Here is an 18144-nt window from a genome sequence, read left to right as displayed (position 1 = left end):
AGGATTTAAAACAAATCATAAAACGCACGTAACACAGAAGTGTTTTTATTTTTAAATTAAAAATCAGAACCAGAGAAAATATACACTAGAACTGAAAATCTGGCATGGGAGGGAAATAAATTATTGCTCATCATAGTATTCTAAAAAGTTCTCCAAGTTAAGCAATAAACTTGGCTTTGTGTTAATCTAGCAATCCAAACGAAAAGAGAAACAGAACCAGCTCCATGAGTCTCACGTCTACAAGGAGAAAATATTTCAGTTCCTCAAGGGAAACAAACCATTTCCTGGAATTCAGACCTGCAAGAACTCCTTACGAGGGGCTTCGTATAGGAAATCATGAATAATATAATGGAGAATACTGAAAAACCACACCCCTGCCATGGACTTCACAAAACTGTTCTTGGTAAAATGCCTTCAGGCTTCAATTCAAACCAGTCCATAAGAAATAGGTCAATATGGATCAAGTACACATCATCCTCACTGCTCAGTTTAACCCAAGAAGCTAATTTGCACTACCTGGAGAAATGAACTTAAACTCACCCTCCCCCAGACACTATCTTTTTTCAATAAGTACTTATTTATCAAAATACCTAAATTGATTACTTAGCTGAAATTCATTACAGGAAACTTTCTCCTTCTCCCTTGCTATTTTCATGGATTTTTAAAAATCTACGTCCACTCCAAGAGATTATAGAATTATAACTTCTGTTTTTATCAAGTTAATTTTTAAAATGCTTAGGCAAATAATAATTGTTAAATGAATGTTTATTCAAAAAGGAGGAAAGGGTGGCTGGGCTGAGTGGCACACACCTTCAGTTACAGTTACTTAAGAGGTAGAGTTAGGAGCATCAGAAGTTTGAGGCTGGGCTGGGCAGTAAAGTAAGACACTTGTAAAAATGTTTAAGTGTTTACAAGAATGAAAAGATCTGGAGAAGTAGCTGCGTGCTCTCTGAGATCAATTTCCAATACCACAGAGAGAGAGAAACAGACAGAGAAAGAGAAAAAGGAAAGGAAGGGAGCATTCAATGTTGTTGGATGGGGGCGTGGAGAGAGGATAAACTATAAATGACTAATTATAAACACAATGAGTTGATTGAGATTTTCTCTTTTCATGACTTTTCCTAAAGCAGTACAGTCTGAGTACAAGCCCTGGGCCCTCAAGAAGTGAGAATGTGACAAGAACAATCTGGTACAGAGGGATTATTATGATTTTATGTAGAGGAAGCCTCAAAGCCTTTGAAACACTCAGAGAAATGTCAGAGCCTTTTAAACTTGCTTCTGTGGGTGCAACAGCTGGAACTTCAGAATTCATTACCACCTAGCTGGCCCTTCCTTTCAATCATCTTCCACATTTTACATTTCCGTTCATGGACCGTGTCTAATTTGTTGTTTAGTACATTGTGGGCATGCACTAATGCTCTACAATAGCAGTGAAAAGAATACTAAAAAGCCTTCTTGTCATATTTACTTATGACCACATCTCCTTTCATTAATCTTGTAAAGTGATTTTAAAATTCCACTACAATGTTATAATAAAAACTCCAATATATCCTAAGACTTTCACTAAGTGACTTTCTAATATTTTTACGAACAAGTGTAGCGAATCTATTTGTAGCCAACTTATTTGTTTCAGCAACAACAGATGTTCACTAATCTGACCAGGTAACATGAACAGGAAGTAATTATAAATCTGGTAGAGAAGGACTGGAAAGATTATGGAAGACAGACATTTACATCCTGGACCAAAATCAAATGAAATCCTCTTTTCTACAATTATTCGCCTGATTTTTGACCCTTTGTCTCATTTCTTGTGCACGCACCCACATAAGTCTTGCTGTTAAACACTTAGCAAAGTAATACAATTGGGTGAGACTAAAAACAGTCTGTGACTTTGCCTGACACACCTTTAAGAATTAGGTAACTTTTGCAGGGAGGGATTTGAACTTCATTTTTAAATAACTATTTGTCTAAGGCTATACAAAAACTTTGGATTATACCACCACCAAAGAATTGTCAGTTTAAAAAAGTTAAACAAACACTTGCACTAGATTAAATACTGTCCCAAGTTCAAGTCTGTGTAATTTATAGGACTACCCAGCTTCCACGTAGACGTCTTCCAGAAGGTGTTCAGGGTCTACCTCCCCTGGTGTCCACCCAAGCGAACCTACCCGCTTGCTGTTCTCCTCTTCCTGAACCTTCCTGAAGTCATGCTCGAAGGAGCAGTCCAGCTCGCTGAAGAGGCCCACCTCCTCACAGTTCTTCAGGAACCTCGTGGGGGTCGGGGTCTGATCTGAAAACAGAGGCCCAGAGATCATGAGTGGGCTTTCCTCCAAAGCCAGTGCAAGCATGTGCTAAGTTCATTAATACCCTCTCCTGACCTTGAAAGATGCCTATCAGCCTTCCATGATGACAGTGTGTAAGAAAATAAAACCCTAAACTCCAAAATCAGGAAAACTCTGATGTCTGCAATATGTGAGGGCTTTCCACACCTCTCTCTGGACAAGCTCAGGAGATCTCACTTCCCACTTGTCTGGGGTCCCGTATCATTTGCACTCACGTTACGACAGATGGAATGACCGTATTTAAACAAAAACTGGAAAAAACAATTTAGCTAAAATAAAGCCAAAAAACCATCTGTGTCAATGTTAAAACTGACTTTAGGAGATGGAAAAAAAAAAGACTTTCTAAATTTTTATAACAAACAGAAAAGAAACAATCATGTTAATTCCTTTTTCTTAATGGAGAAAGAAAATTCGGCAGTACTCTCATCCTGAGAACCACTGAGGGATGATAAAAGGTTCCAAGTCAAACACATTCAGCTTCCATACTTTAAAAATATCAATATTAATTTTATTTTCCTTTGCTATAGCCAAAATAATGTTCTGAAAATGCTCTTCAAATAGAAAAGAGTTTCTTTCATATTTTTAACTTTCTAGAGTGCTTACTACTGGGGTTGCTGAAGCTATTATTGTGGCTTAATATTATGCAGCCTTTCCAGTTCATTTTAAATGACATTTTATTTATTTATTTTATTTATTTATTTTTTTTTTTTATTTGGGGGGTACCTGGGATGGAACTCACCACGGCGCACTTACAAGGCTGGCGCTTATGTATGCCACTGAGCTAAATCCCTGGCCCTTTTCCAGTTTATATTTTTACACATTTTCTCTGGAATCTAAACTCGCAAGACCCTAGAAAGTAAGGAGGGTAAAATTACACCTGAGTGGTCATTAAGGAAGGTCACCCTTGTGGTCTTTAAGGAAAGTCATGTTTCTTGGTGAAGGTGTACTTGAGTTGAAACAAAAGATGTAAGAACCAGATGGGCAGTGGAAGGAAACTTGGTCATGCTGATATTTCTTTGGCACATGAGGACAACCAAGGGCCAGAATGACTGAAGATCCTGCTCAAGGTTTCTTGGTAACACCACTATCATAACCAAAGCCACAGCTGTATTTCTACTGTGTACATATATTGTCCCCACCTGAGCCTATGGCAAACACTGGTAAATTGTTTGTGGCTTCTGTCCAGATGACCTGCACTCTGACTCAAGATCTCTTTCTGCACGGTTCTCTAAGCTGCTCTCATCAGCTAACTGAAGAGCGCTCTTGAGCTGACATGCACTTACCATTCCTATGAATATCTGAATTACAAGAAACTAGCACTATGTTTACTCTTCTAAATTGTACAGAGAGTAGTCAATCCCAGTAAATATTCAATGAGATTCAAAGAATATCTTAACTGTGAAGCAGAAAATAGTTGTATATCCCCATTGAATTTGCCCTTCCAAGGCATTGTCTCTCAATCCCCTGTGGGAAAAGGACATTAATCCTCCAAATGGTTGAGTTGGAGTCCAGTGTAGCGGTCTTAACTGCAGCTTGACCTCCAAGACACTGAGGTCTCCTGGTAGTCTACAGAAACTCTTCTGTGCATGACCACCAACTGGGAATTATCCATGAGAAACAGATGAATGAGTTTGTTAGAAATGATTTTATTAGTAGTACATTAATTTATTGATACTCATGCATACCTATATGTCCAATATATACATATAATTATTAATATTTATGCTGAATCTTGTAATTTGTGAACATTTTTGCCAACATTATCTATAAATCTGCATCTCACACGTTTCTATTGGGCAAAAGGGTATGTGTTATTTTAGAAATGGGAAGTCACGCTTTCTTTCACAAGATCACACAGTTTGTAACCATCTTACCACTATTAGGTCTTATCTTTAGACATGAGGACATTTTATTATAAATTCAGTATTTTGCCCTCCCGGGTCCAAATGGCTCTATTTTGTGTGTAAAACACTATTCTGACAGAAATTGTGTTTTGAAAATAGCATGATCCAGGAGAAGTCACCTATATGACCTAGACCTCACACTCCTCATCTTTCAAGTAAAATTCTACAGTTTTAAAATTATATAAATTCTAAAATCACTACTGTAATAGGTTAGCTTCAAAAGTCCCTATTCATAGGTCAAAGAACTATACAACTTTTTAAAGGTCAGTCAAATAGGAACATCCTATTAGGTAAAATAGGTAAAATCCTAATAGGTAAAAGCTAACCCTATTGTATTTATGAGGAAATTAAGTCATGCCTCCGGCCTGATTTAGATTTTGAATCTCATAATTGTACTGGTAACTGGTAATCCTAACAACGCTTGGATTCTTTAAAATGAAACCAGTATTGAAATCATCTAGAACCTTCATAGAGCAGAGCTGCATCCCAAGTCTCTCATTTCTTTGCCTTACAAAATGTGTCTGAGAAAGTACCATGAAGCAGAAATAAAAGAGTAGGTCACTTGTCATGTACTTTACCAGCTTTTAGTTTTCCTTTTGCTCTCCTTTGCTTCTTTTTTTTAGAGACTGGAAAGTTGATGGCCATAGTTGAAGGCAGGGAGAAAATCACCCTAGTAGCTTCCACGGGACTACTAAACTGGAGAGCAGTTGTGAGGTCAGGACTACGCCAGGAAAGCAGGCAGCTGGGGGAGGGCCAGTCTGCTGAGGGAGGGGCCAAACTCTTCACAAAGCGGAGGGAGAGATGTTTGCCTTTGCCACCTGCTCTAAAGCAAAATGATTTCCGGGTGTCAGCATACACTACATACATGAACAAAGAAAGCGCAACAGTAGCACAGGAGTGGATACCATCGTCCATCGTCTTAGGCCCTTTCTGCAATAAGAAACAACAGCCAAGAGGCCAGGGGTGTTAGATGGCATCTTCCCTCCCACCCCCAGATCGTAAGGCCAGAAGATGGCTTAAGGGATGTTACTAAATGCAACTTTTTACAATCACTTTTTACTATGTGATATTTTAAAAATTCAAGTAGATATCAACATTTATATTTGGAATACAAAGACTCGCTGTGATTTTTCTTTCTCTTTTTCTTACCAGGGATCGAACTCAAGACCTTGCTTTTGCCAGGGAGCCCCTGAGCTACATTAAATCCCCAGCCCTGTGCCTGATTTTTCATTCATCTCGTAAGTGAGATAATTCTTTCCAATTATAACAAGAACCAGAAAAGGGAGCTTAACTTTCAGTTTAATATTTATTAGAATTATTATCTCTTTGATCTCATACAGTACCAGTTCAAAGGAGGCCAGGAAGTGTACAACTGTGAAAAAGGAGACCTAAATCTGCTAGTTGCTTAAGTAAAAGAGGCAGAGTTTCTCAGTACCATGAACGCTTGCATCAAATTATAGTTTCTACTGAATTGAAGTTAGTGGATAAAATCCATGGCCGTAAATTAAAATGTTTGTAAACTACACCTTATTTAGATCCAAGAACACATATTAGGCAGCCTTGACACCAGTAATTTCTGTACCCTGAGTAATACTGACTACTTTGTTGAATAATGTCCAAGAAGCATTAGTTCAGTAGTGATAGGAGACACTCTAAGGACTTTCAGGAACTGGTTTCAGAGCAACTCTGAACTAAGATGATTGATCAGGGTCTAATGCTCACCTTTTTTTAGTGTTTCCATTTCAGTAGGGAATGTTCAAATGAGAGAAAAGGATGGATCCAAATCTCAAACTAACCTAAAAGTAAATAAGTTTTGAGTTTGAACTTCACCTGAGTTGAAAGGTTTTGTTATTTTGTACATTGGATTGATACTGCATAAATTCCTGTACATCACCTTTCCACAGTTTGCAAATAACACATCAGTTTTACAGGAGATCTAAGTATTGGTAACAAACATAATAGAAAATCTTACCCACTTCTCTCATCCTACCTACTTGTCCTGACTACATGTCTCCCATATACTCAGGACAACTGGACATCACATGGACAAGAAAAATTGTACCAGATTAAAGATAGTAAAATACTCTCATTTGCTGTAAAACGGGTGGGGCTGCAGAACATTATGCCGAGTGAAATAAGCCAGGAAGAGAAAGTCAAATGCTGTATCTGTATTTCATGTATATACAGAAGCTAAAAATATTAATGTTGTAAAAGTAGAGAACAGAATAGTGGTTACTGGAGGGGAGGCAAGAGAGGGGGCTGGAGACAGGATGCTTTACAGGTACAGGGGTGTAGCTTGACACAAGGAATAATCCTTACTGTTCTATAGAGCATTACAGTAGAGTAACTACATGATGAAAATTAATATTTCCAAATAGCTAGTAGAGGGGATTTTAAATGTTCTCTACACAAAGAAATAACAAAAGACTCAGTGATGGTAATAGCAATTACCCTGATCTTATCATTACTTTTGTATACATGTATTGATTTATCACACTATTCCCCACAAATATCTACAATTGCATATCAATTAAGCAGAAAAAATAATTAAAGTTATTTAATTAGTTAAATAATTTAAAAGGGATTTTAAAAGTTTCTTTGCAAGTTTGGCACATTCCAGCATCTGGTCCCCTTGTCAGGTCTACTTTCTGGACAAAAGGAATTTTGCCCAAAATTTCACAGAATTGCTGCCTTTGCAAAAACTGGGGAAATGATAACTTGCCATGCTGTGAACTCACTTGTTTATCTACTCGGAAGAGCCCCAAAACCCTGGCCTTATGATTAAGAACTCACCTACATGACAGAAAATTCTGCACTATGTTATCAACAATGCAAACCATTATTGGCTAAAAGTTTTCTTTTGTAAAGCAACTCTCAAAGGTCCTCGTGAGTTTATCATCTGCCTAGTATCAACTGCCTCAGCTCCTGAAAATCTGATTATAGCAATACAAAAATAAAGAACAAGCACAGTTAAATTCTAAAACCTGCTTCTTCTCTGAAAAAGTGTTTGATTCATTCTGCATTTAATAAAAATTGCTATCTGCCTTGGTTCAGAGCTGCATTTGAGTTATATGTTCATCTATGTTTCGCTTCCTTAAGCAGTAGAAAATCTTCAATTTAAAAAAATAGGGGGAGTCCATCATATAACAGAGAGGACTGTTAGATCCCTAAGTAGTTTTCATTCTCATTGACTTCTTATTATCAGCTATTTATTGTGTTAAAAACTGTCTCAAGTTGTTTTACATTATTTGGTATCAAATTGATAGTGGCTAGTAATATAATAAAATCCTCACTAATTCAGGCCAGTTACAATAAAAGTTAGCTTGAATTCATGAACCTTCTAACTATGTAGTATTTTTTTAAAGCAATTCATTTTTATTATTTTTCATGACTCAAATTCAGCCAATAAGATGGAATGATGGAATTTCCAAAAAGGGCAGCTCCATCAAAAGAAAAGGAATTAGATTAGTAAATCAATTTTAGTAAGAGTTAGAGATCTCCAATAAAAGCATTTTCTTAGGTACTTTTAATATTCTTTTCGTAGTTATATTTATCTTTTTAATTGTTCAGCAAATGTTTTCTTTGAATTTTTTCTTAGTTCCTATCTTCCACCTAATAAAGTCCTAATTACAAGAGTTACATTAAATGAATGTTTAAATACATAATCCTTTTCCAGCACTTGATAGGCTGAAGCAGGAGGATCACAAATTCAAGGCCAGAGTGCTGCTATAGAAAGTGAGTTCAAGGCCACCCTAGACCGCATAGTAAACTCACACGCTCAAATCCTATGCTAGAATCCATTTATCACCAACATGGAGAGCTGGTGGGCTAGATGCTGTGTGAGTGCCTATGAGTCAATTACAAAGCGTGCTGACAAGGGCATCTCTCACAACAGATGCCCACCTGGCTCTAGAAGGCACAGCTGTAGACTTACATTAAAGAAGTGTGTATTCTGCACCTTCTTACCACCAGCCGTCAGCCACCCAAAGTGTTCCTACAGAGATCAAGCCACGACTTTAATTTGCTTTAGAAGAACTGGCTGGTAAGAAGGATTGTTAATGCCATGAGATCATGTCTCTGTTGGCAGAGTGAATTAAGGGATCCGAGGTGTTTTTATTATCAAAATCTGCCCTGAATAGAGGAAGGCTAAAACTTAATGTTTCCACTTAGTGCCTAATTGCCCGGGTTCTCCCACATTCTTTGTTCAAAAAAAAAAAAAAAAAAAAAAGAAAGAAAGAAAGAAAACATGGTTTTCAAGTGCAATAGAGAATTGCAAGCCAGTTTTTCAGGATACTTCAGAGCAAGGCTTCAAAAGTTTTCAGGCAAATTGTTCAAACTTCTATTTGCTTGGCCCACTCAAAGCATAGATGAGAATCAGACAACTACTATAAATGTGAAGAGCCACTTGCATCCTACTCGTCACAATAGGTGAGCATAATCTGTTCCTTGCAATGCTAATGTGTTAGTAGAATCACCTTTTCACAACGTTTGCCCACTTGCTCCATTTGATGACTATTGAAGAAATAAGCCAATAGGAAAGCAGTTCACAGATTTATATCCAAACATAAGACCAAAATGTGTACATGATCTTAGTACGTGTAGCTCACCAAGTGGAGGTGTACAGTAAGAAAATTATAGACATACAAGAACTTTGGATCAACTACTTATCTATCTTGTTTCCTTGTATAGAAAGGATATTGAGAATTAGATAACACAATGAACATACAGTACAAGGCACAATTACAAGCATAAAGTAAGGCAAAAACTGGTAGCTGTTATTATTACACCACCCTCTGGAGCAAACTATCTCTACCACCCTCTGTCTCTCTGTTCCATAAAGATCCAACTGATTTTCAAAGTGGAAAGTTACTACATAACTTTATTATCAATGGAATTGCCAAGAGGAGGTATGCATGGGCTGTGTGTTTGTGTTTGAGAGAGAGAGACAGACAGACAGACAACAGAGAAAGGCAGAGAAATTGATTTACTTATTTGGTTAATACATTTTTAAATATTCCAGCTCATTCTAAAAAGAATTTGAAGATCTGGCTTCCTTCGTAAAATGTCCCATGACTTATTGAATAGAGTTTGTGGTAAAGAACCATGAGCAGTGGATTTGGGTGTTTGCATGATTGTGATAAGCTTCTCAGAGACAGATGTTCCACATCACTAAATCACATTCTCGCTTTTCTGTAAGAAAGAGGGTTAGAGCCTGGCACTAGAGAGTCAGGCCCTGATCCTAGCCCTAGTCTGAGGACACCGTTGGCTTCTGAAAAATGATCTGATCATTTGTGTCGAATGATGAGTGCTGAGAATCTGATAAGGGGGGGAGAGAATGGGAAGTCTCTTTCCTCTCATCTGTGTGTCAGCTCAGAACACAGGCAGCTGTGCCTCATCTCATCCTACAGTCTCTCCACACCCAGTTCCACAATATTCACCAGTCAGGGAGCAGGAAGCCCTGGGCCCACAGGGCTGAACATCAGGTGTTGGCTCAAACGCTGAGAAGCCGTTCCTAACCACACACCTTCTGCCACTTTTTTTTTTATTTACTGGTATTTCTTTGTTTACTTCTCTCAGTTTTGTTGTTATTTCTCTTCCTCCCCCTTTCCTTAGAGTGCAGTAGGTTCCACAAGAAGAGGGAACTCATGGGTCTGATTCAGTTCAGCATATCAAGCATCAACAAAGATTGGCCCAAACAATCTTTGTAGTCATCCAATCAATGTTTGTTGAATGAAGAAATAGTTGATGGCAGAAGGCCATCTTCAGCCTGTCTGCCCACACCTGGACTGGTGCTTACCCTAACTTCCTTCCACGCATGGATCAGTTGTCTGCAGCATTCACTGGGCCGTGATGCTGGGAAGTAGGATTAGAGGCATCCGAAGGCCTGGGCGCACATGTCTGGTAGCACACGGGTGGGCGTGCAACCTTACTTTGGAGAATGGCCCCGTCTTACTCTCTCCACAGCAAGGACAGAACTTGCTGGTCTTAGATTTACTGCAGGGAAGGGAGAACACTGCAGAGGGCCCACGTGCTTCAATCCAGTTTCTTGAGTTTCTTTTTGTCCTCCAATTGGAATTTTCATTTGGAATACAAATTATTTTCTCAGCTACAAATAAAGCTGCTCTATGAAACTTTGTTTCATTTGGATTTTCATTTTCTTTCTTATTTTTTGGAATGAACCTGAACATCCGGATTTTAAAAGGTAGAAGTGGAGATGTTTATCAGGGCCAAATTTGGGAAATCCTGGGGGCCTAATCATAATAGCATTAAAATAAATCTAAAAACTATCTTTTCACCTCTATCCTGTAACTCAACTATGATATTCAAATTGAATGACTGTGTCATAGTAGGCGGTAATTTTGCAAACCATATTGTCTTCTTCAGATTCCTATTTCACTTTTGTTTCTTCATTTCTTTATTTCAAATTTGACATAATAAAAACTAAAGTTCCTTTTCCCCTAATAACTTGCCACTTAACACTTCCAGCAATTAGCAGTAACAATTGCAAACTAATAAGGATCTGGTAAAACAACTGAAAGGTTGCAAGAGATGAATCAAAAGCTTATTTTAGACAATATGTAGAGGGATGTTTCACCCATTGTTTGACACATCGTTGGCTGCCTACTTTTTTTTTTTTTTTTTTTTTTTTTTTTTCTTTTTCAGATCTGTATTTAGGGCTCCTTGTAAGACCAGACCAGCTACTTAAAAGATACTACCTGGCCACTTAAGTCTCTAACACTCCTCTGCAACCAGGCAGGCTATGTTAGGAATTTAATTTGAGAAAAAATAAAGGAAGAATTTAAGAATTTAAATGTTGGTGATTGCAAAGTTATAACCTGGTTTCTTGTATGTTCACGGATGAACCACAAAGTTATACTACACGTGACTCTGTAGAACACAATAAGTGGCAAAGAAAAGTCATCTTTCCTGACCCTTCCAGGCCTTCATAATTCTTAAAAGAGCTCTGCAAGCTTTGGGAAAGCTGAAGCAGTAGCTATGGAGCTGGCTCATTCCAAACCAAGCAGGCTGAAACGAAAGCCAAGTGATGGCAGAAGAAAGGGCAGGGGACACTGTTGAATGCCAGGCTCTCTATAGGCACTAGCAAGTCGCTGGTGCGTCTCTGAGGTTGTGGGTGTGCTTTACATCGGGGCTGTGTAAACTGACACAGCCTGACTATGTTGTCAGCAGGACACGGTTCTCCACCATGCCGTTTAGTGAGTGAGGCAAATCGCTGATAATAATCTAACATCTCAGAAGATTAACTAAATGATACTGATACTAAAAAAATAAAATTTAATGGCCATTGAAATGCTAACTCACATGAGCCACTCCAGCCAGAGAAGTCAGTTGTCAATTAAAATTTGTTCATAGATGTGCTATGTTTTTCATGATGCCAGGGAGAAGAATCATCAGAAATCATTTCATTTTCCTACTGGGGTTTATAAAACTCTGACGTTCTTTTGTTAGATCTTCTTAATAAACTTATGAAATAAGAAGGGTAGATACAATTATCCCATTTTATTGGGAAAGAAACTAAAGCCTAGAAAGGCTCAATTACTTCCTCAAAGTCACACGTTCAGGTGAGGCAGCGTTCGAGCTAGAGTTTGAGTTTGTATTCCTTCCCCTGCAGTCTTTCTAATTCACTGTCCTGCCTCTCAGAATGTGAAGGAATGGTAATTAAGAACAGATCACTACTATTATTAATTTCTGCTCACATTTATTGAACATGTACTATGCTTCCATATATTAGTTCATTTAATCTTTCCTACTCCTGAGGCAGGTACTGTTTTTAAAGACAACTTTACTGCCTATCTCAGGACAGAAAGTTCCTTCCACAAAAGAAGCATAGCATTTTGCCCTTACAATACTCATTTGATGTATATTCACAGGATCCTCTGCAGGATTTTGCTGAATTTTCATATGTAAGCTCTATCACGATGTTCTCAAGGACCAGAGACATATCAATCTGTGCGTATCTCTTATAGCACGTTGACTAGTACAGTGTGCATTACAAATGCTCAATTAATATATTGTACTTGAATAATCTGTTGTATATGATTTTTAAAACATTTTATGGAGCCAAGTTTCACTGTGATAGATATTCCACATTCCAGAAAATGAGGAGTTACAGTTCTTCAATTACCTGGGTGAGCATGACATTAGTTGATTACATTTCTGCTAAAATTTCTATATGTGTACTCTCAAAGTATACAATTTGCCCGTGGGTATCAGCCTGCCAAACAGAGTAAGTATTTTGCACAAAACTCTTCTGGTCACCAAAACCTCTTTGCCTAATGGCTCCTTACCTGATAACATATTATCTGTTTTTATGGAGGGAAACTTCAAGGTCATTTCATGCTTGTGCCTGTGAATCATCAGATGATCCTCGGTTGGGAAGCGCTGTTGTACAAATAGGAAAAAGAGAGAGGAAGAGAAAAACTATTCAGTTTTGTAGCACATATTTTCCATCAAAAAGACAATTTATTCAACATTGCAAATACCAAAGAATTACAAAATTTAAAAAAAAAATCAGCCTGAAAAATATGCAAATACCAGTAAGTAAAGTTACAAGCTGTTTTAAGAAAGCAAACTCTCTGGGATGTTCCTTTCAGTTACCCACAAATATATGCATGGTAATTTCCATTACAATTTGCCAAAGGGGTTACCTATGTTACAGAAGAATCTGACTAAGCACTAATAATAAGAACATCTTTGTCTTCAGCCATTCTCTGAGTCCTCACACCCTCCCTGGAAACTTTTCAAGGGCTTCTACTTCTTTAATAGTCCTGCAGTGTAACCAGATGAACTGCCTCGTTAGTAAATTACTTGTTTCTCTAGGAGCTAGAGGTTTCATCTGAAGGTAGACTTTAAACTTTGCATTTAGCTCAAGGATAAAACAGAAATGGGTAAGGGTGTAGCTAAAGGTATTAAAATAACATCTGAGGGATGATCACAAAATATGGTGAAAGTTTAAATTTTTTACAAAATTAAATATTCACCGTACATCCTTATCATTCCCATATACAGTAAAAAATCCTATACAACCTAATATCAAGTAGCTTCTAATAAAAGGGGGAAAGTGGGTTTAAATGAATATTTACTTATGGTAACAAAAAATAATAATGGAAACATGAAAAATTAATTTTTTTTTATTTTTCCTTATGAATATGAGAAGACTATGTCCAAAGTAAGAGAGTAAATAGCCCTGAGAGTCTGCAAAACCATGTGGAACTTTTCTCTGGTAGTTACTGTTTTACATAATAGTGTGAAATTAAGTCTAAGGCATGATAAGCATGCTAGATATTATCTATAGATTAACCAAAAGAAGGAGAAATGCATAACATAGAAAAGAATTTGGATCCATGTCAGACTTGGGAAAAGAATTATATCCTAGGCTTAATTATTTGCTGTATCTACAAACATACAACATGACATTTGGACAGTCTGTTTCTATTTACGAAGATCTGGCCTACCCCATTACCTGACTTTGTTTATAATCATATATATAATTTTACAGTAACATGATAAATTATTTTTAGTGTTTTATACTCTGCATTGTATAGTAAACCCATATTCTACTTTAATTTTTAGGGAATGATTTTTCTCATCCAACTTTTGTTCACTCATAGGGACTGAATTTTCTGGCCCTCCTGAGTTGGGTGTAGCCATGTGACTACCTGTCCTCACTGAGTCATGAATAGAAGTAACTTGTCATCCAGAGGCAAGCATGGAATGCCTGGTATAAAGTCGTCTATCATTCTTCTATCCCCTTATGGTGACTCGAAATTTTGGAAATAGTGACCCCTCAATCATCCTAAATCTCTGATGGATTATAGGGAGTATTTGTGAATGCTAAAAGATTACCAAAAGCTTTCTGCCCGTCTACAAAAGAACGTATCCTTGGGTAACAGAAATAAGCCTTTGTTGTTTTAATTCACTGAGGCTTTAGAGTAATTTGTTATTGTAGCATACTCTGATCTAACCTGACTCAGATCAGTATGTTTGTAATAACTGAATTTAACAGAGTATCAACATCAAATAAAAATATAACAAAAGAGTAAATTCTGCTGAACATTTCCAAATTTTGCATAATTTGCAAAACTCAGAGTTTTTAGTTGTACGGGAGAGTTTCAATTATCTTAATAAATTACAGTAGAAATCAGTTTTTCAAATAATATGGATGCATGTTCAGGAGAATTAACTGGGCTAAATCCTGAGTCTAAAAGTAGTTATTTGCATAAACATTGTTTATTTCTCAATTGTATAATAAAAATTTGAAAACAAAAAATTTGCACAGCATAGTAATTATGCCAGATTTCTGAATGAATAAGTTTGTTTTATACTATTTATTCTTCTTTCTAATTCCCAGCATCACCTCTTCTCCTTGCAAGTTCCCAGGTTACAGGATATCACTAAAGTAAATAGCAGGATCACACCAACTGACCTAATTGTGAGCTGCTAACATCCAACCAGAAGACTCCTGGAACTATTTATGTGACTCCTATGTTTTCTTAATTATAACTCCTCTTAGATTGAAAGATGAATATATTTTTATAATAGCTTGTCAAGAATAATACACTTCTACATCAAATAGTGACATTAAGCTTTAGATACATCTTGTCATTTAAAGCTCAGAGGTAAGGAGGATTGGAACAATCCCTTTAAATCAAGAAAACTTTGTAAATCCTCATTCCTTATTTTTGTCCAACTTTTTTGTCAGTCCACTCAGTCTTCTTAAGGAAATAATCTGCTCCTTTACTGAGATGATGGAAGTCATCCACAATTGACCCCGTTCAAGGCTTGGGGATGTAGCTCACTGGTAGCATGCTTGCATAGCATGCCCAAGGCCTTGTGCTCAAATGTTAAATAGAAGGCTTTTTAAGGTATAATTTAAAAATAGACCCTATTCAACCTTTATGACCTCCTGCACCTCAGAATTTGCATGGGACTTCAAGGACTCTCCTTCCTTCTCCTCTGGCATGCACCCTCTGCCCAGCACCGATATCCTCTAGGGATTGGTCCCTAGAGTGCCCACGTTCACTCGCTCCTCCTTTTTCACTGGTTGCTTGCCCTTGACTAAATCCAGCCTGGCTATCCTTTAATTTTAAAAAAGCTGCCTCCCTCTCAGGCTACCATTAGATCACTCTGCTTCCCGTCACTGCCTAGTGCTCTTGAAAGAGTCCTCTATGCTTGCCACCTCCGCTTCCTTACCGCCCACTCACTCATTAATCCCTTGCAATCTGTCCTCCACCCCTCTCCTGCCAAATCCAACAGTGTCTGCTCAGCCCTGTAACTCTCCGGGTGCTACCAGTGTCTAACACCAGTGACCGCATGTCTGTGGCGTAAATTTATTTATACCCTTTCTGACTCCCAAAAGGAGAAAAGATGGCTTCAAGTAATACATCAAACAGAGAGAGAGTACATCAATCAGAAGTAGATGAGCCAAAAAGAAAAAGAATTGCGACTAAAACCAACATGCAGTCTATCTGCAGACATTCTCAATCAGGGGCAAATTTGGCTCCCAGGGGACATCTAGCAATGTCTGGGAATGTTTCTGTTTGTCACAACTGTGGAGTGCTACTGGGGTTGGGTGAGTAGAAGCCCAGCATGCAATTAAATGCCTGACAATGCACAGGAAAGCCCTCGAATAATTATGCGGCCCAAAAATGTAATGGTATCAAGTTTGGGAAATTCTGGCATAACAGTCTGATGACTTGTATGGAGTTCTAAGTTCTCTTTCCTTTGGCTTATCTAAATATCAGATGTGAGCAACAATCCTTTTTTTATTTTATTTTATCTTATCTTATTTTTTGAAATTGCAGGGACAGGGTCCTGCTGTGTTGCTCAGGCTGGCTTTAAACTCCTGATTCTATTCTGTAGGTTGTTTCTTCATTCCCTTGATTGTTTCTTTTGCTATGCAGACGCTTTTTAATTTGATATGATCTCATTTGTTCTTGGTACTGTTTCCTGTGCAACTGGGATTCTGTTCAGAAAGTCCTTGCATATGCCTATGACTGCAAAACTTTTATCTATTTTATTTCTAACAGATTAAGTGTTTCTGTATAATCATTATGTACTGCAAACGCACACTAATTTTAAAAAAAACTTACGATCTTACTGATCCAGTCTCCCAAACTGCTGGGATTACAGGAACCTACCACCACACCTGGCCTTATCCCTTCCCTGAAATCCTCTTCTCTACCGTCACTCACGACCTTTGACACTGATGAGACTCCTACCACATCCTAAGCACTCTGTTGCCTTAACTGGGTTGTCACATCCCATTAAATGTACCTTCCTTAGCGTGCCCTCCAATTCACTTCCCCTAGTCAATCCCCTCATTATGCTTCAAGCTGACCTATGATCTTTATTTCATGGAAGCTGAAATATACTAATTAACTGATTAACTGATCATGTGGTTGCATATTTGATACCTAGATGAGAAGCTGTCTGAGGATAGGAATTCCTGTGTCTTGTGCTATTTCTCTAGGCAAACAGAGTGCCTGACTGATCTTCGGATCCCCCAAAAAATTATGCTGAGTAACTTAAATTCAATAAAACTTACTATCCCATGGTCACAGCCAAAGCACACTTCTCAAGGTACCTGATTTCCATTTTAAAAAATTGAATGGTAGTCAATTTTACCTTAGCTAGAGACCAATGTTTTTTTCTTTTTTTGGTCTTTTTGAGACAAGGTCTCACTATGCAGTTTAGGCTGGCCTTGAGCTCATTTTGTAGCCCAGGCTGGTCTCAAACTTGCAATGATCCTCCTGCCTCAGCCTCCCAAGTACTGGAATTACAGGTGTATGCCACCACATCTGGCTATCTAGTGACCAATTTTAACTTAATCAGGTGATGTTCTGCATTCACCATGGAGAGTACTGGTCTAGCCGAATTTTCTCCAGTTACTTATCAATCTGTTTTCCTAGTGATTTCTGTGTCTTCAAAACCAGCTTGTTTCAAAATAATTATCTCTTCTGCTTTTCTTATTTATAGATTGAAAATAAACAATGGCACAAAAATATCCTGGTGAAACTTCCAGAATCTGAGCAGAGGGCTCTGCTTGCTCAGTTAGCAGCCAATAATACTGGCAGTAACATTTTGTGTTTCTAAGGCCTCTTCCCTCCAGAAGGCTTGCAAAGTCCTCCAGAAACTCTCCAGGGACATACTATAGCGAGGAAGGTCCTTCATGGTTATTCCTTCTCACCTGATTCCTAGGCACTGTTCCACGCAGTACTGCCAATGAATTACATAAACAGGCACCCAGTAGGGCCTCATTTCTATGAAACCACTGAACAGTTTAAGGAAAAGGTATGACTTAGGAAACCTCCTATGTTCTGAGTTCTAAACTTGCCTTATATCCCATAAATAAAGACCTTGGCATGGAAGGGAACCCATGTGGTCATTTTTCACACACGTTGAAACTGGAACATGGAGATATTCAACGGTCAAGAGTTGGGAGAGTCGCTATCATGTTCCAAAGGTAAAATGCAAAAGTCCAGTTTTAGGTTAAGAGTATTTCTAATTTCTTTCCAAGAGTTACGTTTTATTATAACAGTCTTAGCAGCATCAGCAGTAATGGTAATAAGAGTGGATATTAATTGAGTGTTTTTTTATGTTCGTGTTTTATATTAAACACTACAGGCAGTATCTCATCTAATCCCCATACTATTTCTACTTATGAGAGCCATCCAAACCAAGAGAGTCAATCCAAGATGGCAGGGCATTTTGCCTTCTTAAAATTTAAATACCTCAGAACAGTGTGTTTTAGAAGATTGGGGTGAGAGAGGCTTCTTTTACTCAAAGGTAAAACAAGACAAAATTCAATCTATGATGGTGAGCCATTCTCCCAGTACCCCATGGGCCTAGCTTTTATTTAAGCGGCTCCTGTGAAGGTA

General features: G+C 37.9%; 1 protein-coding gene across 1 annotated transcript in view; it reads right to left on the bottom strand.

The window, feature by feature from the left end:
- The window catches only part of Creb5 (cAMP responsive element binding protein 5), a 397557-nt gene that overhangs the window by 306075 nt on the left and 73338 nt on the right, over positions 1-18144 (bottom strand). The window contains exons 3-4 of the mRNA XM_063239960.1: positions 12553-12646; positions 2169-2290 (exon numbers count right to left, since the gene is read on the bottom strand). Of these exons, the coding sequence (XP_063096030.1) occupies positions 2169-2290; positions 12553-12646 (216 nt within the window). The remainder of the gene's footprint in view (positions 1-2168; positions 2291-12552; positions 12647-18144) is intronic.

The sequence above is a fragment of the Cavia porcellus genome, unplaced genomic scaffold (genome assembly GCF_034190915.1).
Source record: "Cavia porcellus strain 051 isolate PalLab524CR breed Dunkin Hartley unplaced genomic scaffold, mCavPor4.1 scaffold_2, whole genome shotgun sequence".
Lineage (NCBI taxonomy): Eukaryota > Metazoa > Chordata > Mammalia > Rodentia > Caviidae > Cavia > Cavia porcellus.
Note: the sequence above shows the minus strand (reverse complement) of the source record. Positions and strands in the feature narration are given on the sequence as shown.